Genomic DNA, 26986 nt, shown 5'->3' with positions numbered 1-26986 from the left:
TTGTGAGGTCGCAAATAAAGCTGAAACGTTTGTCATATTCGACAGTTTGGAGCAAAATAATATCACCATGCAGATCCTAACATTTAGTTTATTTTCTTTTCCTTTCGTCTACTCGTGAATTAGGTTGAATTTGTTTAACCGGCTCGCTTGTCAGTTTCTATTTCTTTTTCATGCTGCTCGATTAGTTTAGGATATTTCAATTATTTTAGATTTCTTTTTAGAGGTAAAACATTATTTCAGAGAATAAAGATATGTGTTGCTCTAGAAATCGAACTAAGAATTCTGAAAGCAACTATTCCATTCTATCTTATCGTTCATTTCAAGTTGTTTACATTAGAGCAGCGATTCTCAACCGGTGGTACACGTACTACTGGTGGTACAACAAGAGCAAAATAGGTGGTACGCAAAAGAAACAGAGTATTTTTAACTATTAAATTAAAAAATCTGGTGAAAAAAAAAGAAAAAAAAAAGAACAGTTGATAGGAATTTCCTGTGATCGAACTTTAACTGAAGATTTAGAAAATAACACTTGTTAACTTTTGGCTGAATTGGAAAAAAGAATTTAAAAGCCTTTCAAATAAAGCTATTAAATTTTATCGCCTTTTTTGCTGAAGCTATTTGTATGAACATGGTTTTCTTCTATGTAATACGTATTTGAAAAATAAATACGGAAGAAAATTAAAAGTGGATCTTAATTTATGGTTGAAACGAAGACCAGACATAAAGACATTGATCTCCCTTAAACAGGCCCAAATTTCACACTAAATTTTAGAATTAAAGTATTATAACTTAAATTTTGATAATTAAAATGGTAACCAATTTTCAATACAATATTCTGTGTGTGTGCATATTTAATATGAATAGCCAATAGGTTGTGAAAATGGTAAAATATTTTTTTTTAATTTTTATTGAGAAATTGAAAAATTATCACTGTGAAATATGATGGTGGTGCTAGGGTTTTTCAATTTTTGTTTAGATGGTACACGTTAGTCAAAAGGTTAGGAACCGCTGCACTAGCTGTATTCACTGAAGACTTGATTTTTTCCCCCTAGCGGCAGATAGTGAACAGTTACAATGTAACACAGTCCATTAATCTATACAACGTCAGGTATCTTTATTATGAAGGCACCTAATTGGTAGGCCACCATCGCCTATGAAGGGGACGGACAGTTAAAACCATGCCTTCTCCGGGACTCGAACCCAGGCCCTTCGGTATCGCAATCAGGCTTTCCTAACCACTATACCGTATGGGCGGCCTGAAGACTTGAAATAGTATTTATAATTCAGCATAGAAAAGTTTGATAATCTTCAAATTTAGTTCCTCTATTATGAAAGTGAAATTATAGGATAATAAAGTTTATCAGAATTTGATTAACTAAGCATCATAAACTACTCTGTCTATCAGTTGCTTCAAGAGAATAAAAACTAAATTAGTATAAGATAATAAAATAGAGGCGATTCAGAATACAGTAAGAGACAATCTTAGTTCGCCAATTATTTGTCTGCCGGAGTGTGTAGGTAACTTGCCCAGCTGTTGTTGTGTACTTACGTAACGATTTAAAGTTATATGCTAGGCGATTCAGAATACAGTAAGAGGCAATCTTAGTTCGCCAATTATTTGTCTGCCGGAATGTATAGGTAACTTGCCCAGCTGTTTTTGTGTACTCGCGTAACGATTTAAAGTTATATGCTTTTATAATCTCGGCATTTCTTTTCATCGAGCCTACATCTTGCATTTAAATCGGACTATTCCACTTATCACCACACCTAATGTCATGAAAAGCAGCCGAGTGCATAAGACCACTGAATACTGATAATTCGATTTAGTTTCGAATCCAGGTAAACGAAGTAGCTGAGTGTTTGATTTTAGATTTTTTTCCTCCATGTGTAACATGAATGAATCTCTTAGAAAGTCATCCACGAGGGTGTCCATGTCTTTAGGCAGATAGCCCTTGTGTGCTTTGCTATATTCAAATAACCTAACCTAACCTAACTTTGTCCTAATAGAACGTCACCGAATAGCGACAAATTGTTTCTTATTTTTGCTCGTTTAATTTCTTTATTCGTTTCTTATTAAACTGCTCAAAGCTATTTTCTTCATGTGAGATACAAATGCATCGCCTAAAATAGTCATTCTCATTTGAGTCCATTTATCAGTGAAATAATAACATCAATCATAATTTAATTTTATTCATTTAGGGTAGTTATTTTTATTAGGTGAAGGGGCCAACCAGTGGCCAAGTAGACAAGACCGTTAAACTCTGATATTTTGAACTAGGTTCGAAGCCTGATGAAAGGGTTGGCTGCCTGAATTATTTCTTGGTTTTCGTCATGTTTAACGCAAATTCGAACCGATTGCCATTAGCAGTTCGCCATTAATGCATCTTCCTCTTAGGCACATAGCCTTATGTGATTTGTCATATCAAATCAAACACATTGTCAGATAAAAGTGTTCAACTTATGTACATTGTGCCTACTACATTTCTGATACCTGCGTGAAGGTCATTAATATTTGCTTCAATTGCTAATTTTTTTTTTTTAAATAAAGCCACTTTCTCGTATGCTTCTCAACTAAAATTGAATGATTACCTAAAAATGCTTTAAAAAGTATTACGCATACTATTTGTGACATTTCAGAAATAAAAAAGAGAGGAATGCAAAAGCAGACACTATTTGAAGAATTACTCATATTTCATTTTAGACTGTTTATGACGTTGTAATTTCAACAAATTGAAATGATTTCCACAAACTGAAATAATGATTACTTTGTTTCCGTTGCTACTGACAGAAGGAATAACAACAATAATCCAATTAGAAATTTCAAAAAGATAAATGACCTTTCAAGAAGCTTTGCAAAGACATTCTTCCACATCGATCTCCTCCTCCTCACATATTAAATGTACATCAAATTCGACTAAGTATAACTATAGTTTCTATATTGCTCCAGTTCATCTACATTCACGCATTAAAACGTTGAATCATCGCCCCATGTGTAAATACTAACTCCACAGTAAGCCATTAATCATTTTTAGTATTTTTATGCCTTGCCCGAGAAAGCAAATCATTATCAATCATATACACATATAAATAGACATTCGCGATGTGTCAAAGTCGGCACTTCTGTAACTTTGCCTTGGGAAATTTTCCCTCCCCCTTACGCTTTTCCACTCGTCTGGGCAAGGACACCGATGAACGCTCTGTGCAGGAAAATATTGATTGAGAATTGCTCAAAAAAAGTGCTCATTATTTATTTGGAGGAGGGTTTTAAACCGTGTCATGTGTATTAATGAGTTATTTTGAAACAATGGAAGCTGAGAATTCGATTCTTAATTTGTGGTATTTCCGGGTATACGGAAACTGAGAAGTAGCCACATGTGTCATGTTATAGGTTTCTTCTGTCTCTTAAGAAGGATCATGAATCCTTGCACCTTATTTGTTCAAGAAATGTTTTCGAATAAACTGACGAATTCCACGTTCTTGATACCAGTTTTTCCCATGGTAAGGTTGCTTTACTTACATCCAGTTGCTCGCTGAGACGAGAATAAGGTTTGCTATTCTTGAAGAGTTAGAAGAGAAACTGCAAGATCTCCTTTTGCATTTAATTTACCAGGTACTTTTTTTTATGTTATGTTTTCTTTCCATTTCTAATTTTTTTTTCACCCAGAATTTCATCATTCGGGAGTGGTAAATTAAAATAATATAGAAAAAATATGTAAATTAAAACAATGTAGAAAAAAAAGATTATCGTAACAGATTCTAGCTGACTTACTGAACGGCTAGTATCTTGCTCTGTGGAATTAACCGAAGCGTAGGCAAGCTCCGATGAGGAGCTCGCTGAGCCTTTGTTAAGTTGATCCCATTTAATTTTAGAAGGTTAGAGTTGGTGACTATTAATCCAAGAAATTAATCCTTCGGAATAGTGATCGGAAGTTGTAATTCTTTTATGCTACTGATAAGTCCTTCCTTAATTATTAATAATTGTTTTGGCATGGAATGTTGTTAATTACCTGTACATTCTTAATGATAGGAAAAGAACCTATTAGGTTGTCCGGAAAATAATGCAGGTTTTTAATCTATATCTTTAAAGTATCATAACTCAACTCAAAAACAATTTTATTAATCAAAATAAGCACCAGCAAAATCAATGCATTTTTGCCAACGAGATATAAGTTTATTTGTGCCGGTAGAATAAGATTCTGGAGTTTTAGACACGATAAAGTTGTCAAAGGCGTTTTTGACCTCATCTTGGTTTCTGAAGCTTTTCTTCTGCTGAATGTAATCCAGATGTTTGAAAAAGTGTTAATCGGTCGGCGAGAGGCCAGGCGAATATGGGGGAAGAGTGAGAGTCTCGTATCCCAATTCGTTTAATTTTCTGTGGGGTCAGTTGCACGACGTGCGGCCGAGCATCGTCATGTAGAAGAACTGACCGCCTTCTGTTGACCAATGTCGATCACATGCATTGTAATTTTTGGTGCATTTCGTTGATTTGCTGACAGTACTAATCTGCCGTAATCGTTTCTTCCAGATTTAGGAAGCTATGGGGGATGAGACCGGCCGCAGACCACCAAACAGTCACCATAATTTTCTTTTGGTGCAAATTTGGCTTTGGAAAGTGTTGTGGTGTCTGACCGCGGTCCAACCACTGAACCGAATGTCGCCAGTTGTTAGAGAGAATCCACTTTTCCTCGCATGTAACAATTCGATCAAGAAAAGGATCGTTTTTGTTGCGGAGAAGAAGAGCAGACGACACTTCAAAACGGCGATTTTTTTAATTTTCGCTCAATTTGTGAGGCACCCACTTATCGAGCTTCTTTGACTTAGATGATACGATTCAAGTGATCAAATATCGTTATTTTGCTTACGCCAAGCTCCTCCGCAAGCTCTCGAACAGTTGTGCACGGGTTTGTTTCAACTTAAGTCTTCAAATCATCGTCATCAACGGCCGAAGAGCGTCCGTGACGATCTTGATCTTCCAGGTCAAATTCTCCACGACGAAACTTTTGGTACCACCGTTGAACTGCAGATTTATTAACACTTTTCTCGCCCCATACTTCGTTGACATTTCGAGCCGTTTGTGCTGTCCTGTGGTCTAGCTTGTACTCATAAAAGTTAATTTGCAGAAAATTCCGTTTTGACATCTAAACAAAAACATCCAGTAAATATTTTTTAAATAAGTTTGGAACAAAATGATTAGTATAGAAATATACAGCGGAAATAGAGCTTCAAAATGATATATAAACCAGTGTAATTCAAAATATTTTTGTTGCTAAAAATGTACAGGAAAGATAAACAATTACAAAAATCTTCATTATTTTCCGGACAACTCGATAAATTGCTAAATTTTAAAGTAAATGCAATGCATTCTTGTTGTTGTTGTTACTGATCTCGCTCGTCTGATATCACAGCAAGCCCCCGAAATTCATCGTGGCAAGAAGGCGCCTGTCATTGGCAAGAGCCTTGGGCACCATACAAGTGACAGTACGACGACATTCCCCCCTAAGGTGACAGTAGGACGACTCCGGTCCGCCCCTAATTTTTGAAGGAGAGCACTCGGGGGGTGAATAGGTCCGAGGGTCTCCCACCCCTTTTCCCCTACCACCAATCCACTCGAGAGGACTTTCGACTCGCCATGTATTTAGAATGCTGCTGTGCTGCAAAGACACTATACATTTACAAGCATCCGCGACTTCTCCGGGATTCGAACCCGGGCCCTTCGGTACGGTAGCAGAGTCACTAACCGTTACTCCGTCTGGGCAGCAATGCAGTCTTATACTTCGATACAATTAAACTTTTATTCGGGAAACTGGGGGCCTATTGATGCCCGAGTGAATAATACCTTTGCACGTCAATTCTTCAGTTCCAATGAAAAGGTTTATATTGGGTGTGTTCATGACTTGTGACTGTACGTAAAGTAGACAAATGTGCGTTTCGTTCAGCAGTCCCTTTCATGAAAGTACCTTCACAGTGCTTTAGCGTGATTTATTAATCCAATGAAAAAACCCAGTTCGCCATCTATAACGTGGTGATTAAAGCTACAGAATCCAAACTGGATGCGGCTTTCTGTTTTTATCTTAGTTAAGGGCTAGTTCATATTGCCTTGGGTAACTGATGCATTGTAGATCTTTCTCAGTTTCCGACTCAAATTTTTTATTATGATTATTACTCAATAAAATATTTAAATAAAAAATCAAATTCTTTATTTTTTTTAAATATTTCCTCTGAAAATAAAATAATTTTTATGTAACATTTAGGAAATAAGTTTTATGTACTAAGAGCTTATATTAACTACTATGGCAAAGCACATTAGAGCTATCTGCTTAAGGGGAATAATTTTGGAGGACTATCGTGGAGGTAATCTCCCTGACTTTCATTAGGATGGCATGCAACACATGCGTAACAGAAAAATATCTAAAATATCTTTCAAACATTTCGTAAAAATGCATGTGAAAGATCTACAGAAAAGTAATAAAATAAATAAAAGTACATTAAAATTTTTAAAAAGGAAATAATTTAAAAAGAAAGATGTTTCTTATTTAAATTACGAACAATCCTTAACAGCGGAAGAAATGCCCTAAAGGGGTCCTCCCTTATTTTCTTTAGGATATCGTGTATGTATTTCGTAGGATATCGTATATGTATCGTATAGTACAGATAAATAACAGAAAAGTACCTAAAATATATTTTAAACATCTCGTAAAAGTGCATGTGCAAAATCTACTGGAACATAATAGAATAAACACAAATACATAAATTAAATGAAGAAAACACTTTAGAAAGAAAGAAGTAGCTTAATTAAAGATCCTAGACATCGTTAAAAACGGGAGAAGCGCGCTAAAAGAGAGCTGCCTCATTTTCCTTTAGAATGTCATGTAACAGATACGGAATAGAAAAAATATCTTAAATAAACTTTAAACATCCCGCAAAAATGAATGTTCAAGATCAACTGGAAAATGATAAAATAAATACTAATACATAATTTTTTTGTGGGAAGAAGAAATGGCTTACGCAAAACTGCTGGAAATCGTTAAAAGCGGAAGAAGCGTAGTAAACGGGTTCTCTCTCACTTTTCTTTAAAATGTCATCTAACTGATACGTTCCTCCCACAAATACGCAAAAGCATCTAACAATTTAAGCCCCAGATTTCACGGAGCATATTTTCCTCGCAAAAACAATTATGCCTCTAAGATTTATTTTCCTATGAATAAAACATCGCTACTGAGACTGATAAAACCCACTGCTTTATCGCAAATAGGTTAAGGATGCCTAAATCAGCTGAGAGAGGAGAATTCTCTCTTTAATCTGGCGAGAACAATACCACGAACAATTTTCGTGTAAGCTTGAACTTAAGCCAATTTTTCTACTACGTTATCATTGGAGGCGGGATGCGCTTCTATCCGGAAAAACCTCCAGCCCTCTCCCGCCCCACCTGAGCCGGTACTACCTGAGCATAGTGAACACACTTTTTTACTTGCTCTCCTCTTCTACTCGCGCTCCGCACAGGTCACTCGTAACTAAGCGCGCGTTGACTGTGGCTGCGAGGGCCCACCGCTGTAAACTGCCGCCATCCCAGCGAGAGACTTGCCGCCACCCTGGCGAGAGACTTACCGCCACCGCTCCTTTAAGCCTAACCCCGTAGTCATGTGTTGTGCATTCTCGGTTATCGGTGCATCAGTCAGAGATCGACAATTCGGGGGACTTCTCGAGAGATAAATTTCTGGCGGCAAAGGAATTGTTTTTTTCCAGCATTGTTGAACTCTTTGGAAGAAACGTTTACGGATTTGGAAGACTTTTTCTAATCTACTGGCCATATTATATATTGAGAGACTGACTTAACATCGCATCGTATGGTGCTGGTAAGATATATATTTTATTCTTTTAATCAAACGAAATTGAACTTCAATTTATTTTTTTCAGATTTAATGATCCGATGTAATAAATTAAATGCGTAAAAGTTTTCCTGTAAAAATTTAACGCGTGCAAGGTTTGGAAATTTATAAATTTCGTTAGTTTTTGTAAATTGGATACCTATGTAAAGGACATGCTCGAAGCCGTACTACCGTGAGATTTAAACATGCGTTAAATGAATTGTTTGTAAATTAAATTAAATAATTTGAAATTGCTTTGCGGAAATATGATTTCAAATCATAAAAGATTCTTTGGGTTTCGAACAAAATACGTTCTGACAATTCCAGATTTTAACTCTAAAATAACACGGTGAAAGAATTTGTTGGAAAATGAATTTTTAATTCTCTTTTGTCTCTCTCTCAGACATTTAACTATAATTAACTAAACCAGCTTATTTTCTTACTAAAAAAAAGTTCTTTTCATTATCTTGGCATTTCGGAATTTTATGATGAGCTATAAAGAAATAAAGGGAAGAAGCATACTTTATTATTATTCATTCTAGATTACAGAGTAAAAGTAAGGTTTATTTTGTGTTCAGTTAGCGATAATTTATTAAAAAATTATAAGGTACTTGAAATGTTCGTGGTAACACGAGAGCAAGGAAATTCATACCGTTTTGAAAATGAACCGAGTTTTAATTTTTTTTTTTTTTTTTTTTTTTTTTTTTGACATTTGAATAAATGGAATCAAACACTTCTGAAATACCAATTTAAAATACACGGGTTTCGAATACTTACTTATTTAAGATTTGCAGTAAAATACTGCTGTTGAAACATCGTATAAAATAAGCAACTAACAATAAAATAACAACAACAACCTATAAGAAAAGAAAAAATTCATGCCTAAGCATGGAATCTATTCAGAAATTTTATTAGGAGCTACAAACAACTGAAATTTTTTTTAATTCGCTCATTCTCTTCAAGGATGTTTTTTACTTTGATGATCTCACTTTTTAAAAGAAATATCTAGCCGAAACTTTGCAGTTACTGCAATGTTTAAAATGTCAGTAGTTTAAGCACTTAAAATACAAATATTTAGTAATTAAGTAACTAGTAGTTGCTTAAAGTAGCCAAATAAAAAATGCCAGAATTTATTTATTTACGTAATACTTTTCAGTTAAATTCTTATTACGATTAATCAGTATTGTGTCTCCCAGTAATAGTGATTAATTGTAATTATCAGTATTACTGGGAGACAAGATCTAAATGTTAGTTTACATACGGCGATTAAACAATTGAAATACGTAAGAACATTGGTTTTTAACAATATCTTATGAATAACAAATTCTGAAAAAGGTAATTAATGTGACCTTTTCATTTTACATCTCAAATCTTTCGCAAGCGGCAGCTCTTATCACGTTCAAGGAAGATGTTAACATTGAAAGAGGAAAACAAACTGTATTAAATATGGATGAGTGTATAAAATATTCTCTGTTAAAAAATTTGCTTTTTCGTGCGTTGGAGGTGTGAACGGTGTTCCCTTTACTTCTTTTCGCAGTTTCTTATCTTTAACTTATCGAGAGTACATGAAATAATTATTTCTGTAAACAGATAAACGATAATGCCCACATCCATTGAAAATATATTTTCATGGGAAAAGGTAAAATTCTAACCAATGGCTTATTCCTTAGAAAATGTATGGACGAATGCGCAATTTAATTTACCGCTGAAGTGAAATATAATTACTATTAGTACATCAAACATTTTTGAAAAGAGATTTCAAATTATCGTTGTAAACTTTTATGATAGTTAATATTACATAGTACATTAAATTAATATCTATGTGCTTTCTTAGTTTCTATTACCACCAACAACAAAAAAGTCTATTTCATTTTTATCTTCTCGGTTTCTGCCTAAAATGTTTCAAATAAAAAAAATCAAAGAAATGCAGATCAGCATTGGGTAACTAGTAGCACCCCATCGTTTTCGATGATTATAGTGAAGTGAAGAAACAAGACAATGAACAAGTGAAGAAACACACAGTGGTACATTGTGGGTGTGGCATAATCGTTGACAGCGACGGGCTTCATTGCACCGCTAAAGGCACATCTATACAAATCACCTTCTGTTTTGACGGAAATCTGTTGTGTCTCAAGCGCAACTCGAATTCAAGGTCTCATCGCTACCATCTGCTGAAGCCTAAGCGCGCGGTACCTAGAATGTATAGCTACCTAAAAAATAACCTTTCAAAACTCGAACTCGTTCCACATCATTATAGATATCTCAGTCTGATGAACTTAAAGCTTGCATAACTATATATTTACATTAGAAAATACATTGAAACAAATAATTAGTTTTAATTTTAAAAAAATTTAAATTAAAAGTGAATAAATAATAATTCTACATTTCACATGTTCATTAAATAGCAATGTTTCCACAGTTTCCGTGATGTTGCAATGTATATTGCATTTTATATGCCTTAGCTGTCATTTGCTAGAATTAGTTAAATTATAAACTTCTTGTCGCTTATAGTAAAAACTCTAGAGCAGCGGTTCTCAACCTTTTGACTAACACGTACCATCTAAACAAAAATTGAAAACCTTTAGTACCACCACTACAAAGTACTACTACCACCACCACTCTTGAACAAAGCTAAGATCGCATAAATTTACGAGTGTTACAGAAAAATCTCAGTCAGGATGTTGAGGTTTTGATTTTCAAATTTAATAATTAAAAATACTTTGCTTCTTTGCGTACCACATATTTTTCTCTTGCGTACCACCAGTGGTACGCGTACCACCGGTTGAGTACCCCTTCCGTAGAGTAAGGTAGCTAGACACTTTAGCGACTATTTTAAAAAGATAAATCAAGATAAAAATAGTTCTAGAAAGACAAAGAAAATACACGTGTATGCAACGTTTAAAGGCCGGTTTACCTATGCATTTAAGTTTTTTAAAATTTTACCATTCGTTTGAAACAATCATATAGCTTTTTAAAATTAAAAGTAAATCCTATATTTTTAATAGAGTATTCGCAGTAAAACACCTCAAATAAGAAAGGAATACGCTGGTAGCTTGCTCGTGAATTGAAAACGGTATGGCTTAAGTTCTGAAGATGTTTTATGATATACACATATGGATTGTTAGTAGCCCCTCGCTTTTAATAGTTTTATAGGTAACTCGAAAATTTTTATGCAGTTTTAAATATCGTGTAAAATAAATCGGTTCAGCAAGAAAATAAAAATTCTCGATTCAAGCCTGAAATCTAATCGAAAAGTTTTACTGAGGAATAAAAATCGATAAATTTCAGTGTGATTTTTCTTGAAGCTGGCTGAATAATGCTGTGAAATTTAAATTACTCTTTAGAAATAAGTTGAAACAGTAAATTATTTTTAAACCCATACCTTCAAAGTAAATTTAGTCCTGCTATTAAACACTTCCATAGCTAGCTTTTGTTAGTGTAGGTTTGTAACAATACGAACCTTGTTTATGTTTATTGGGATTAATCCATGGTATTCGTTTTTGCATTTAATTCCTTTCTGGAAAAAGAAAACACGCTCTAAATTATTCTTAGATTTAGCAGCGTCTGCACGAAATATAATCATCTCTTTGGAGTTGGAAGCTAGTATTCGTTTCGATTAAAAAATAATTGATTAGATAGTTTAAAGCATTTCTTTAGAGTTGAAAGCTAAGCATTCATTTCGATTAAAAAGTAATCGATTAGATAGCTTAAAGCAGTTCTTTAGAGTTGGAACCTAAGCATTCGTTTCTATTAAAAAAAATAATCGATTATATAGTTTAAAGCATTTCTTCTCTACCTTCTTTCTCAATAAAAAGTTGAAGAGAGTGCATAAATGCTTCGCACACTCAACAATTTCCTCTAAATTCATCTTACAGCTTGTAGAATGGTACAGTCTGTTTTTCTTTAAATTTCCTGTGTTATGTTTAAAGGAAAATGATTTTGAAGGTTTGAAGAAAAGTAATTACGCAGCGCGACAAATTTCCTGAGTGTGTAATCGGTTTTCTGTCTTTTCTTTCTTTTCTAGAATTTATTAAGAAACTTCCCACGCACTATTCGAAGTGCAATGCGTTTCTCATTTTCTTCGCAGCTTGATCTGTGCGTTTTTGTACGATAAATTTATATTATCTTAATAATATATGATAATTTAAACTGCCAAAAATTAGGCAGTCTGGCTTGCTACCGTCCAATGAATATTTTTCATTTTCAGTTTGAGCCTACGAATAGTAATTCAGACACAGTAGTTAACTCCTGTACTCAAATTCAAATTCAATAAATTTGTTGGCGTTTTCCTTTTGAGCATATACTTGTATAAACTTAATCTTATTTTTTTCATTTAATATAACCACATGTTAACTTGTCATTCGTGCTTGTCATGTGAATGATTAAGGTGGAAAATCACGCAGCTCAAGACTGACTGAGTTTCTTTCTTTTACGTACAGAAACAAACTTCCTAGAGGATGATCTCTTAGTAATGACTGCAAATCACGCGGAATTGAAAACGTTGCTAGTGAAAAATACCCTTAACATAACCCGGGGATTATAAACGTTACCAATCTTACTGTCAGTATACCCTTACACATACACTAAATATATAAAGGTCTTATACATACACTTATACAATATATAAAGGTCTTATATATACGCTAACTGTATGTATAAATGACTATGCATATAATTTTTGAGAATTTGTAACTCAGTTCTTATGTGTGCCTTATATATAAAGGATTAAATTTAATTTAGAACTGTAACTCAATACTAATGTATTTTCATCAACGAAGTTGTTCTTTTTTCTTAGCATGTGAGATTAATAAAAATTTATAAATACGGAAAGCAAAACTATCTTTGCATTATAATAACTTTCATTTTGTGCCGTTGTTGAACAAATGAAATCTATAATATACGAGCGAGATTTTTCTGAATAAAATATGGTACGCAAGTAAATATTAAACATATATATACACTAACTGTAAAATTTTGCACAGAAATTATCAGCGAATTTTTAGCTTTTTAATTAAGAATATTATCTGAAAATTCTAGAAACTCTTTTGACTTAAGAATAGTGTAAGTAAATGTCCATATTAAAAAATTTCCACCGTTTACTTTTAGATTATACTCTTATTAAAATTATAAACTCGTTGTTATGTATTGTTAAAATACAGTAAATTCATACATAGTTAAAATTCATTTTACATTTGTCTCCTATCCTATATATTACATTTCTTTGAAATTTGTTCTGTAACTTTATACTATTTATTTTACTTTAAAAAGCTTATTCCGATTTCAGAGTATGCTTGCCTTATTATGGGTTTTGTTTTGTACTACATTATAGCTATACAGCGGCATTTAGATAATTAGAAGAAATTTCATATGATAGTCAAACGGTGACGCGATACTAGCACGCGAATAAGCCTAAAATTAAAGTAAATAGTGTTTAGTGAACTCAAAGTCACCCTTTGTGTTCGTATCAGCCAAAAAATAAAAATATATTCAATTCTAAAAATTGGTAGCTGTATGCATCTACTGTTCTGTAAATTCCCGCAATAGCGTTAAAATAATTGCGAGCAAGGTCACTAATAGCATCTTATGGGAGTTTTTCTTTTAGTTTGATCGTCCTTCTAAAAGAGTTGCGAAACCTTCAGGGCTATTCGAGTGACTTTTTCACGCATGAAAGCGTAAATAATTTTCTCCATTATATTTAATGGGCACTTCGACTTTTTCTCCTTTTAGGTTTCGGTTTTAGTTTCATCTGTTCAGACTCGGTTGCTTCTTTAAAAATACGAGTAATTCTCATAGGAAAACGCAGCAACTTGCCATGCTTACATTTCTATGATCCATTTTTAAGCATTATACCCATGATAGCCAATTTTAATTCTCACCGATTGCCAGGCCTTTGTAGAATTCCGTATTTTCTACGCGTGATTCCGCTTTCTTCACGTATGTATTAATAGTAAAGTTTATTATTTCAAGTGTATAAATCTCAAATACCTGTGCTAATTAGTGCACGAGTACATATGAATGATACGAATCGAGATAAAAATCGTTCAAGAGGTGATTTGCTTGATAAAATAAATACGCAGTTAATCAACTTGATATTACTTAGCATTATTTAAATTCTTTTTTATTTGTATTTAAATCGCATGGCTTTTTGAAGTTCGAAATGTCGCTTGTTCTTTTATCTAATAAAGTATTTTCAATATTATCGTTATTTCACTCGTAATCTATGCATTATTTTATTTTAAACAAGGTTTAATAAAATAATAATGAAAATGAAATAAGTCGTTGACATTTTTTTCCGATAACAGCAAATACCCTGCAAAGCCAAAGCTGTAACATCATTAAACTAGAGCTCGGTTTGTTGAGTTATATGGTTTTCTGCATATTTCAGAATCCCCAGCCTTGCTCTTTCGTCTTCGTATTTCTTCCTTCCGCTCGTCAGTTTTCCCTCCTTAAGTCACTAACTCCTGTATGTCTTGGTCTGATAAAATCCTATAGCCTTCGTTGCTCTGGCAACACCTAATTGATAGTGGTAGGTGTTTGTTCTGACCTTTCTGCAGCTATTCTGCAGTGCTTTCTTCACTTATATTTTGGAAACCTTAACACCAGAAAAGATTTCAACAATTTTATGGAGCTATAACTTCAACAAAGCTACTTCTTTTCATTACACGAATCGGTTTACTTTAGATATGAATTAACGTTTTTAACTTTATTTCAAGTCTTCGCAGTGAAATACGTTCCATTAAAATGTTTTCTTCTTTTTATCACATTCCTTGAACTAAACTTTTTTGGAATAATTTCTAAGTGAGCTTACATATTATGATTCAGTTTTTAAATCCAATTTTAGAATCTTTATTTCACAGACAGGCATGTCTTAGCACTGATTTATGTGATATAGTTTTTAAAATAATTTCAAATATCAAAATTATAGTGCAGTTGCATATTTTTAGCAAATTCAAATTTTCTGCCTATGCGCAGATGTTAACACTGTTTTTTTTTTTTTTTTTTTTTTAATTAATTGTAATGTTTTCCGCTTACGAGAATACCCTTTAAGTTATTTCGATCTACATGTGTGTAGTTTTCTTCTCCTTAACGCAAATTAATTATTAATCTTTAAAGCCTGTACTCCGAAAATAGCTAAGTGTTTAAAAGATACCCACAAATTTAATGAATTTTATTAAATTAAAATTAATACTAAAGCTTTAAAAGCGATATTTTTGACTGTCTGGTTCAGTGCTGGTGTTCCACGATTTTTGCTGCTCTTTTAAGCAGAACTTCCTTAATTGTTTTTTATATTTTAAACTATAAATGATTATAAAAACAATTTCAGGGGAAGTACTAATTAGTAAATATGTGGAGGGAAAAACTAACATAGTGAGGAACGAGAAACTTATTCATTATAAATCTGACTTAAAGATTTTAATTTCAAATGCCTAACTTTTAAGTGAGCTTATGCAGTATTATAATATTTTATGCAGTTTCTGAGCTTGAACTATTAGGGCAACTTTATGCTAAGGGAAAGGAACAATAATTTTTTGTTAAATGCGCTTCGTAAAATGTATGACTAAAATAATACCGTCAAATAAACTTTTGAGTTTTCCGTATTTTATTTTTAACTTAATGCAAAGTTCACCGATCCATGACCCTCAGTCCAAACTCTCACGCCTTGTCTTTCTGAAATGCAGCATTTTCCTCCTCATCGAAGACGTTTGACGAGGACTTTTTTATTGAAGTGCCTGCCAGAGATGAGCCATTATCCCAGCAATCAATGCTGTTTTAAGATTTCAGTCTATCTACTGGTGCAAACAACAAAATATTTTCACGTATTGCTTTGTGATTACAATGGTCTTGATTGGCAACATCTTCTAGTTAAATAACAAAATACTGGTAAAGAATATTTTACCACAATTGGGATCATTATTATGAATTTTCATGTTGCGCGAATAAGGTATTTCAGTCATGGCAAAATAATAGGAATAGTATTACTTGAACATAGTTTCAAGAAATTTCCTCTTGTAAAAATTCTTGCAGATTCTACAAAAGAAATACTATTCTCTATAAGTAATCCTTCTAAACTCTGTACTGTTTCTATAGTAACAGCTCATTTCATTTTACAGTAGAACCGAAGCAGACAAAGCAACATAATAGCTCAGAAAATTATTTTTATGGTACTAATTTGTTCAAGGGAAGCTGACACTTGTAAAATTCTTTGGAAGAAAATGGGGGAGTGCTGAACGGAAAGTGGTTACTTCTTTAACAATTCGGTTCAATAGACATTGTTTTTTCTAGAGAAAGACGCCAATATCACTGTTATATGCGTATTACACACTTTCACAAAATCAGAATTGGCCTATTGATTTCCTTGGTTTGATTTATTCCCAATGACACTTTTTACCCTACTATTATCAGAGCTTACCTGGCAGGGAGTTATTACCCTGAGGACCGTGGGGTGATAGCGCCTCTTCAGTTAAGTCTTGATTAGAGCTAAAGTGGTTGAAAAATGTCCTAGCCCCACGTTGTGCTTGAAAACATCCCTAACTTTACGTAGGACTGAAATCAGTGGCATTCAGTTTTTCAGTGCAGCATAGGTGCCCCGAAACACGTGATCATGGGGCGTTCAAGGAGTACGAAGTTGCGGTGATACTGTAATGATGATGCTGATAAAACCTGAAAGGTTAAAGACGATAATTTGTTATCTCCCTCTCTCTCAAACTTTCTCTATACATTTTATTCTTTTACTGCTAATGTTCGAAACTTCATTTTTGTAAAAAATATTTTAGTAAAATCTATTTTTATTTTACAAAATCTAGATTTATTTTCCCTTCGTTAGGAACGTCTGTAGAATAGCCTCCCGAGATTTCGCGTAATTATGTTACGTTACGTCATCAGGACATTTATCAGCTACCTGCCTAGTAAATGTTTCTATTTTATGACGCATAAGACCTTTTATTTAGCCTCTACGCTGCTCCACAAATTGCCAGCTTTCAGAAATATTGTCATTCGACGTCACATTAAGATCCTTAACTTATCCTTCAAATTAAAACTGTGTGCTGTTTAAATAACAAACGATTTAAAAACAATATAAGTACTTCTTGATAATTTATAGCTTCGTTTATTCTTGATAATATCGATAATTGATGTGACTTATAATATATCGCAATTCGTGTCATTTATGCAGTATCTAATTTTTATAAACGCTTCCGCTGTTATTGTAAGTTATAAAAGATGTTTCTAAAACCACATATTTAATATTTTGGGATATAAGCATCGTTTGTGCGCTGCATAACGTCGATTTTTATTTAGTAATCAATTCAAGAAATGCTTAAATAACTGTATGTTACAATTCTTTCATAAAACTATAAAAATGTCACTACTAATGATCTGAAAAATGAGTTAAATATAATACATTTACTAAAGCGTCACTGGAGTAAATGTATTATGTAACATTTACTGATCTGTGAAAAAGCACAGCAAGGACCTTACTATTAACCAGCACTTTGATGTTATAAAATGTCTATAGATTTTATTGTCAGTCAGTAACATGCTGATATTAGAAATGTCGCCGCCCAACCGAGATAGTGGTTAGTGACATTGACTGCCGTACCGAAAGGCCCGGATTCGAATCCCGGAGAAGGCAGGGATGTTTGTAAATGTATAGTTTCCGTGCAACAAGGGCACTCTGAATGTGCAGCGAGCCGAAAGTCCTCTCGAGAGGTTGATGGTAGAGGAAGAAGTGTCGGAGACTCTCGGATCCGCCCTTCCGGGGTGCTCTCCATGAAAATTGGGGGCGGAATTGAGCAAAGTCGTACTGGCACCTGTTTGGTCTCACACGGCTCTTGCCAACCCCAGGCGCAATCTTGCACTACTTGACGCGATGAATTTCTTAGGCTTGTTCAGATTTTACTGTCAGACGAGTGAGATAAGTCATAAAACAACAATAACAACGTATTAGAGATGTCTTTTCGTATTTTGAAATCAGAAATGTCTTAAGGTCTTTCCGCTTTTTCTTTTACTTTAGAAGTGCCTTTAGTCGAATCTTTACATGCTTTGACATTAAAAACCTTTATTTTTCCCCTTTTTTTACGTTAGAAATTTCTATAGCTTAGTTTTTCCATTTTTGGAGTCCTACTGCGTTACATTCAACTAACTATATTGCACTACCAGGACACTTGTCATTCATATGAAATGGCTAAACTGCCAATTCTAAGAGATGCTGTCATTGATCTGGCATAAGATCTTTAATTCATATTTCAAGTAAAAACTGTAAATTACTTAACTAGCTGAGTAATTTAAAAGTGATATACATTTTCCTTAATAAATTTACAATTATTTCATTCTTAATAATCCATCTATCTGATGTAGAAACTTTGTAATTTATAATTATTGTTAAATGCTTACATCAGTAGCTCAAAAGAGAAATTTCTAAGGCTATTTATTATATATTTTGTTACAGAATTATAATCCCACCCCTCAATATTCGCGTAATCACATCTTGTTACTAAACTGTTCGCCTGATCTTTAATACTCTACGGCGGGGGTTCTCAACCGGTGGTACGCAAGAGAACACCGGTGGTATGCAAAGAAGCAAAGTATTTTTAACTATTAAATTAAAAAATTAAAACCCCAACTTCCTGATTGAGATTTTTTTCTAACACTCGTAAATTTATGCGATCTGGGCTTTGTTTAAGAGTGGTGGTGATAGTAGTACTTTGTAGTGGTGGTACTAAAGGTTTACAATTTTTGTTTAGGTGGTACGCGTTAGTCAAAAGGTTGAGAACCACTGCACTACGGGATTGTCCTGTTGACAGTGAACAAGAAATAGCACACGCTTTTGTTACCAAGTGTATGCGTTTTAATTAAAACCCATTTTCCTCTTTTTTTTTTTTTTTTTTTTTTTTTTTTTTTTTTTTTTTTCCCTTCTTCAATCCTGCATAAAATCACCGAAAAAATCTACACCCATAATTGGTAGATTCACTTCGTAAATTAATAGCAGCTTATCTTAAGTGTTACGTAAGAAAAGCTAACGGATACTTGTAGAATTCCGGATGCGCATGCCTGTTATATTTCCTCAAAACAAACAGGATGCAACTACTGTTACTTCTGGCTTAGAAACTGACCTATCTCAGTTACTGCATAAGTAAGATAAAATCGTAAAAATCGTTGGCTCCGACTCGTATTTAATTAAGAGTGTCACTGCTAGTATAATCAAATATAGTTTAAAGGCATTCGACTGTTACTCCAAATGCTCATTATCAATTCCAGAAGAAGACAATATTGTATGTTTATTATCACCTTTGTTTCTTGTTCACTTTTATGTGAACTACTAGAAGTTAATTCTCACGAAAAATTATCGCATTCCCAGTGCGTATTTTCGTTGTGTAAGTAATTGGCTCATTCGTGGCACGAATCCCGGTGAGGACACAGTTACTATTTAAAGTTTCCTAGCTCAAAATAAATAAATAAAATAAAATCTGAAAGAAAGATGTCAGATTTTATATTACGCCCAAATGGTCTTCTTCTTCTTTTTTTTTTTTTTTTTTTTTTTTTTCATTTACAGACACATACACGTTTCGAGAGCATCTGGGCTAACGCCCCCTTTGGACTAAAAATATTTAAAAACAGCATATCTTTAAAATTTTCGATAGACAATCGCGCGAGCTGGAAATAAAAATGTTCCTGCTTGAAGTTTCCTGCTTGAAGTAGGCCTGCTTGAAGATATTCATTGCCTTACTCAGATAGCCCTTGTGTGCTTTGCCATATTATACTATTCAGAAACAGTAATTTGTCAGAAAGAGAATCACATGCAATAATTGAGTCTGTCGGAAGTGAAATAAATAAAACCGTAAAAGATGTACACAATATTTCACGATACCTCTTTATATACATTAAGCTACAAATTTTAGGTCTGAGTGTTTAGTCAAAGCGTTAAGTGAATGTTTAAATCACTAGAAAAGCGACTGAACAATACCTCATACCTTTAACCCTAACCTCAAGTTTCGTGAAAAAAGCAACACATTAAATAGTAACATTAACTCAAGGTATTGCTAAAAATGTCTATTGAATAAAATACACGACTGGGTTTAATTTATTGTGAAAATATATATAGAAAGGGCACGTATATATGTCATCACGGCAGCTGGTTACGTAGAAGCTGTGCAGTTTCAAGAGCAGACGATAAGAAATATCTTAAAAGATCTCTATATACTCCAGATAGTTTGTTAATGCAGGATATGTTCTAGGCGTCATGTAAAAAGTCGGAATTTGACAAATAAACCTTATTTTTTCTGTAAGTGTTGTAACACAAAATGGCAGCTGCCCATCTTGCTTCGGAGCTTATTGTATCGTAGAAGGAAAAATTTGAATGTGGAAAATCTCCTGCAGGTTTTTAGTATTAAATACTTTATTCTGTAGGCCATCAATGATGTGCACATTGTTAACTGGTACACAGATAAGTATTTGGCTCCCTGATGTAGTCTCAGCTGAAAGGGAAGTAAAAAAATAAAAATCTGGGAAAAAAATTCATAAATGAGAGCTTTTTACAATAATCCTTGAAAGCTTTCATGTGATGCTTGTGAAAGTGCTTGCGCAAAACCTTTTAGATTGGCATTATTTTCAATGGAAAGAACTGATCATTGCATGCGTTAACAGAGGAACACTGATAGCTTAGCTTTATCGAAAAATGTTGCTTTCGTCATCTATTCATCTACTTTATTCATCTACTTAGATCATAGTCTTCGTTGATGGATAGTAATGTTCGCTCCATTTGATTAGTTCTGCGATATCTGGAAAATGATAAGTAATCAGGCTTACAAGTTAATGGGCAAGGACTCCCAGTGTAAATCAATGGATAAATATTTATAGACGCTTTGATGAAAAATGTCCATGTTTCTTCCAAGTATGCAGGTATAAATAGCGATTTTTTCCAGAATCCTCAATAAGGTTAAAGAATTTATCCAAAATCATTATTTGTTAAATTGACTCAGATCGAAGACGACGTAACCAAAATTTACAAATATGCACCTTACCGCAGTAATGCAATTGCATTAAACTTTCTCCTTCCTACAAGTTTTAATTTAAAAAAAAATGAAGTAAATGCTCACAGTAAGCATTTCCTTACTTCTTTCTTAGATAGTTTGGGCAGTTCTACTGAAATAATTGATTTAGATTGCAAAGACAGAGAAAAAGAGTGGTCTTATCTAATCTGCGCAGTCGCATCTCACGAAAGTAGAATACTGAGTTTTTGTGTGATTTATGCTATTATAATTCACGGAGATTTTTGAGATTTGACCTTTGAAACTGTGACGTAAAATCTCCATCTTAATCTAAACCTTTATTCCTTGGCACACTACGGGGGGAAAAAAAAGTTTAATGTGTTAGTCAGAAAGGGATTCTCTTTTTGTTATAATTTCGTACTTTTGTTTGCAGCAAGAATGTGATAATGAAATACTTCTAAATTAATCGCTGCTTTTGTGTTTATGGTCTCTAATGCTAAAATTATCAAAGAGAGATATTTGCATTAAATACAACATAAAACTTATCACTTTAACACTCACTAATTTGCTTTACAATTGTATTTAATCAACACCTTTTTTGTTCTCTTAGTTAATCACTTAAGAAATTAACAATTTATATCAAATAATATGTGTTTTTTGAACGTATATGTGCAAGAACGATTAAGGAGAAATCTAATACTTAAAATGGAATAGAGTCACTACAGGTACTGATATCTCCGTTCAAAACGGAAATGGCGACTTCGAACTAACTACCCAGTCTTCAGGTGGACATTAAGCTATTCAGCTTTCTGAAAGTAATCAATACTTTTTTTTAAAATCCGCATACTGCTTTTATTTTTGATAAGTCTATCATGCTCTCAATATCTAATTTCTGGAAACTATTTTAACTATTTAGCATAGCGTGATTAAATTGACTTGTTTTCAAAGTATTTCGCTCAATAAAATTTCGCATTTATTCCTAACGACATATAGGCGTACATAATTATTAAATCAGTGATTCTCAATCTTTTTTGCTCCATGCACTTCCTTCGCCATTGCTAGGCGATCATTCCACCCCGTCCATTCCAAAACTGAAAACACTTATACATTTATTTAAATTTAGACTTTAATGTGTTTCAAAATTAAACCAAAAAAAAAAAAAAGGATAAAAAATGTTGATAATAACCAAAACTCAAATAAAAGTAGTTTTTTTATATTTATAAAGTAAAACTAAATATATAAAAGGTTGACCATATTTCCCTCTCTCAAACTATGAATTTCCAGCCCTTGAAGGAATTCTCTCCTACTTAATTTTATACTTTTATACCTGAATTAAATACTTTTAGTGATCAATTATGTATATCTTAAACGTTTTAGGAATTAAGTTTGATTGGTTTCACAGACGGTAGTATATTTGGAATTGAAGCAGGCAGGTTCGCTTATTTGCGTGCGACAGTTTTTTTTATTTATTATTATTATTATTATTATTATTATCATTAAGGATGGGGGAGTATATGGAAAGATATACAGCAATTGGAAGAAACTACAAACAAGTCACTTACAAATGCTAAAAAAGAGTAAATAAATAAATAAGAAGATATCGTGAATATATAATTATACCGCAAAGCAAAATGAAAATGTGCATAGAAAAGTTAAAATTTACTGAGATAAAAGCATATATATAATGCTTGTTTTTTTTTTCAAAGAATATATTGTCAATAAAGGAAAATTATGTGAATAATTAATGCACTGTTAGTAAAAAAGTTAAATATTTTTATGAAGCTAATTTTATAAAATTAAAAAAAAATTTAAATGAGCGTATAAAGAATGTTTGGTTTTAAACAACACCCTGTCAATAACAAAAAAAATTATGAATGTTGTAATGTTTCAGTAGTGTAGAATTTCATCTAGCATGAAGCTGGGGTATCGTTTGTTATTAATAAAAATACTTTGCTATTAAATAATAAGAACATTCTAACTGAATTGTTATCCAGGCATATCTGTAAAAAAAAATTTTGTTTACTTTAGTGCAGAAATATGGGATAATATATACAGCATGAAAAATTTGTATAAATTCGGATTTGCCGCGCGATATGTTAGAGTCCTGTACATTTCAAAGATCACCTGCGAACTGAATTTACAAAGAAGCTTTACTTTAGAGAGAAGAATAAAAGCAAGCTATCATAGATCGGAAAATTTTTTTTCCCTTCCTTGTCAAGGAGGGGGTTAAAACGCGTGCTGTTACAATGCACCAACATTGAAAACGCGGGAAATTAGGTAAAACCTTAAATACAAAGCATGAACCTAAAGCTCTCAGGCACAAACAGGAAGCTTTTTTTTTTTATCCTGTGCGTGTTTCGCATTTCAAAACTACGGTGCTGGAGTATATTATCTTAACCTGTTACTATCAAACAACCTACGGCTTCAAATACTTAGTAAAAAGTTTGACATGTTGTCCGAATTCATTACTACCGTAATCAATAACGAAAAAAATCTTTTTTGAGATATCTGGTGTCTAGAAACATGTTTCTGGTGTGCAGAAAATTTATTGCAGTGTTTCTTTTACGCAATTTTAAGTCTCTTTTACATGAGTTTATTTTATTTTAACTTATTCTGTCTACCGAATGTCGTAGAACTGTATTTAAAAGAACACTTCCTGGCTCAAAAATATATGCTTGAGATTGTTTAATGACCTTTTAATTTTCGCTAAAATTTTTCCTCTTATTTACGTTAAATTTGCATTTAAAAATCATAATAAAACACATTTTTGTAAAGAAAATTTCTGTTGGAAGCCATGAGCAAAATTACGTGACAAAGTGGAAGCATTTGTGAATCCTTTCGATGCACTTTTGTTAAGGCATTTGTGTCAGTATTTGAATAGGAACGAGCGAAGAAGACAATTTTGACAGCATAGTTGCTCAAGAAAAGAAAACTTCTAATGGCCTTTTTCGCCTTCAGTAATATTTCACAAATGTGTTCCTGATGAGATCAATCACTTGGGCAAGGTGTTAGAAGCTATGGATTACTCGATTAAATTGTGTTATATGAAAGGAGAGAAGGTTAGCACTTCCCTTGACAAGGACGGAATGGCCTCTGGGCCTAAACACAATGCAAATCTTCTGTGTATCCAAATCCTTTGTGAATCTTATATATATATATATATTATTACTAATATCCGATCAATAGCGATAATTACTTTTTTTTTTTTTACTTTCTTTTTCAAAGTTTGACTTTCAAAGTATATATATATAATTTATTGACTAAAGAAATATTGATTATATTATCTCCTAAGATTAATATTAGTAGAATTATCTAAAAAGAAAACAGTTTTCGGAATTAAACTTACTAACTATGGATTCACTCTTTTTAGATAATTCTACTAAAATTACTCTTAGGAGATAATATAATCAATATTTCTTCAGTCAATAAATTATTATTAACTTAACTTTGCAGTAATTGCTCAAGTAGTAGAATAACTTGATTTAGCACTAAGTGAATTTAAGATCATACAACATTATATATGTAATGTCAGCTACCTTTTTACTAATCTACAAGCTTAAGCTTTAAATTATGGTTAGTTAAGTTATGAGTTGGGGCAGACGTCTTTCACATATGTGGCCAAGTATTAAAGAGATAGCTCTTCAAATTATAATCATAGTTTATAGTTTTACATAAAAAAAGGGTTTACCTCAACCCCTCCTTTTGCCTCATAAGCCGTGGACCTTTATTTGAATCGGGAATAGAGGTAGCAGCCTAAACCAGTACTTTTCCTTCGACGTAAGTGTTCCTTGGAAAACGCTTCCTATTTTTACCGACAGTGCCTCTCTTGTAAATATACCGAGAATTTTTGGAAAACATGTACACATTTTCCCTATCAGTAATAAGACACAAGATGGCATAATGAATTATGTTACATACGTTTACTGATTTAAGCTGCGTTTAAGAATGTTAAGAGAATTTTGTAGTCTCAGTAAAAAATTTAATTATTATTTCAGTTTTTAGTATAGTAATTTAATTACGATTTTTCCAAATTAAATTTTCCATATAGGCAATCCAGATTTTTTCGGAATAGCCTCTTCCCACCATATGGAGGGAGGGTAACCTGAAATCTGTCGTCTAATCTTAAGGGGAAGACCAGGTGCTAAGACTTCCTAATGCCTTTCTCGAACCATTCCTGATTCCCGGTAGCTTGTATTTTGACTGGGATCGATCTTAACAATGGAGAGGCTAAAGTGGGGTGGATCTTCTGAGTAACGGGCACACGTTTCGGCCCCCACCCTTTAAAAAAATAAGGGGGAATCCTGATGCTTATGAATCTTTGTTGTACCGCGATCCAGATGGTAATGTCAGATGACTTGGCTCGGTAAGGCCATCTGTTCACCAGCCACACCTGCTCGCTTTTAGTTCTGCTTTGGTTTTCCTTTTCTCTCCCCCCAACCTCAAGGGGAGGAGTGCTTTACTTTTAAAGGTACTACCCCACCTTTAAGGTCGCAGCTACTGGCATGTAACGCATACGGGCTTAGTTTTGAAGGGGGCCCACCAAATACGGGAAAAGAGTTAGTACTCAAAGTATTTAGTTATTCGAATTTGCCAGTGCCGTCGAATTGATGAATTTCGATTACATAAACAGGAAAAATTTATAAAGTTCATTTAAAATTAAAATTTGCTTTTAAATTTGAAAAGAGTTAAAAATGCAAACGAAAATTTGTCTTAAGTTTAGCTGACCAATATTTAGCTAATTTGTTTTTAGTATGCCAAGCTTATTATTGGACGATTATATACCTCTAAATGTTCAGTTTCTGGAACATCGTAATCCAACACTAGCAATTTGTCCATAATCTGAAGCAGCGTAATATCTGCTGTGCCTAAAGCATATATCAAAAGGAATTAAGGAGACTATTTTCTGTAACTATTTGTTTTATTTGAAAATTTAAAAAATCGCTCATACATAGCATTTAAAGGGTGAGTAAAACAGCAAAACTATTCAAAACATAAAGCAGTAAGCAGACTATCAACATAGCTTATTCCAGCGGTTCTTAACCATTTTTTGCAACATGCAGGCCTTTCACCATTGCCATAAGATTATGCCTTTCCACACTTGATAAATATATGTATATATTTATTTAGATTTAAATTATTTTCTAATGTATTTTACAAATTAAACAACAGAAAGTATAGAAACTGACGGAAAATAACAAAACTTGAATAAAATTAGTTTTTTATATTTATAAATTAAAATTAAATGCTTAACAGCTGAACAAAATGCTCACCGCATTTGCCTCTGAAAGTATGAAATTCCCCTTAGGAGGAAATTCCGGCTGGAAGGGAATTCCTCCTGGCTGAGAATCCCTGGCCTATTGGGACGTTTTTCATCAAATGGTTCGTCCTGAAAGAATCCATGAATATATTTTTTTCCAGATTTAACGAAATTCCAGAAAAAAAAAAAAAAAAAAATACTATGTCTGCGGCTAACAGTTTATTAAGGTAATCAGTAAATCGTAGATATAATGATCTAACAATTGCTAGTAATACTGTTTAGTAAAGAAGTCTTGCAGTCTGTATATGTTGTTGAATGCATTAGCAACCAATGGCAATGCTAATTTAAATCACAATTCCCTTTTTTGAATCTGAGTTTCCTATTCCCAATATGCTGTTCAGGTGTTTCCGATACATGAGCATTCTTTTCCGTGCATTTCCTTCTGTCTGTTAATGATCGCCATGCCTTTTCGTTGAGTTCGAATTGAAAAGGTGTACGTTCAATATAAATTTAATCGTACACTCAACTGTTGAGTGAAGTGCACTTAGATGCTGAATATAGTACACTCATCTATTGAGTGTGTGACAGTTTTATATCAAAATTCGAAAAGAGAACCAATATTCAACGACATGATTCGAATAACTTAATTCATAAAAAGTCTCGGATTTAAGACATTTACTCTTCAGTATGGATATTTAAAAAAACTCATGCATCTTTTAGATTTTTTTCTTAACTTAAAATAGGATTATACTATATTTTAATAATAAAAATCTTTATGATTATAGTGTATTATAATATTAATAAAGATAAATATCTATAAAAATATACAACAAAACAACTCTGAATTTCTATGAAAAAATCAAACGAATTTGTACGAG

At 33.1% G+C, this 26986-nt stretch overlaps 1 protein-coding gene and 1 non-coding gene across 8 annotated transcripts in view; both read left to right on the top strand.

Annotated features, from left to right (window-relative positions):
• The window catches only part of LOC118188762 (uncharacterized), an 819948-nt gene that overhangs the window by 540312 nt on the left and 252650 nt on the right, over positions 1-26986 (top strand). The window contains exon 1 of one of the 7 annotated variants that reach the window (XM_085809664.1): positions 7425-7853. The exons of 5 other annotated variants lie outside the window; for them this stretch is intronic. In XM_085809664.1, the coding sequence (XP_085665790.1) occupies positions 7845-7853 (9 nt within the window). In that variant the 5' untranslated portion in view covers positions 7425-7844. Of the gene's footprint in view, positions 1-7424; positions 7854-26986 lie in introns of those variants that run through there. One more of the 7 variants, XM_085809658.1, reaches the window with a different exon arrangement.
• Positions 23889-24012, top strand: LOC118188763 (U6atac minor spliceosomal RNA). The gene has a single exon (XR_004758161.1). It is a non-coding gene; the product is annotated as a U6atac minor spliceosomal RNA (small nuclear RNA).

Source organism: Stegodyphus dumicola, chromosome X2 (assembly GCF_044657685.1).
Source record: "Stegodyphus dumicola isolate Sdum_Otavi_A_Nest chromosome X2, ASM4465768v1".
NCBI classification, from domain to species: Eukaryota; Metazoa; Arthropoda; class Arachnida; order Araneae; family Eresidae; genus Stegodyphus; species Stegodyphus dumicola.
This window is presented reverse-complemented; position numbering and strand designations above follow the sequence as displayed.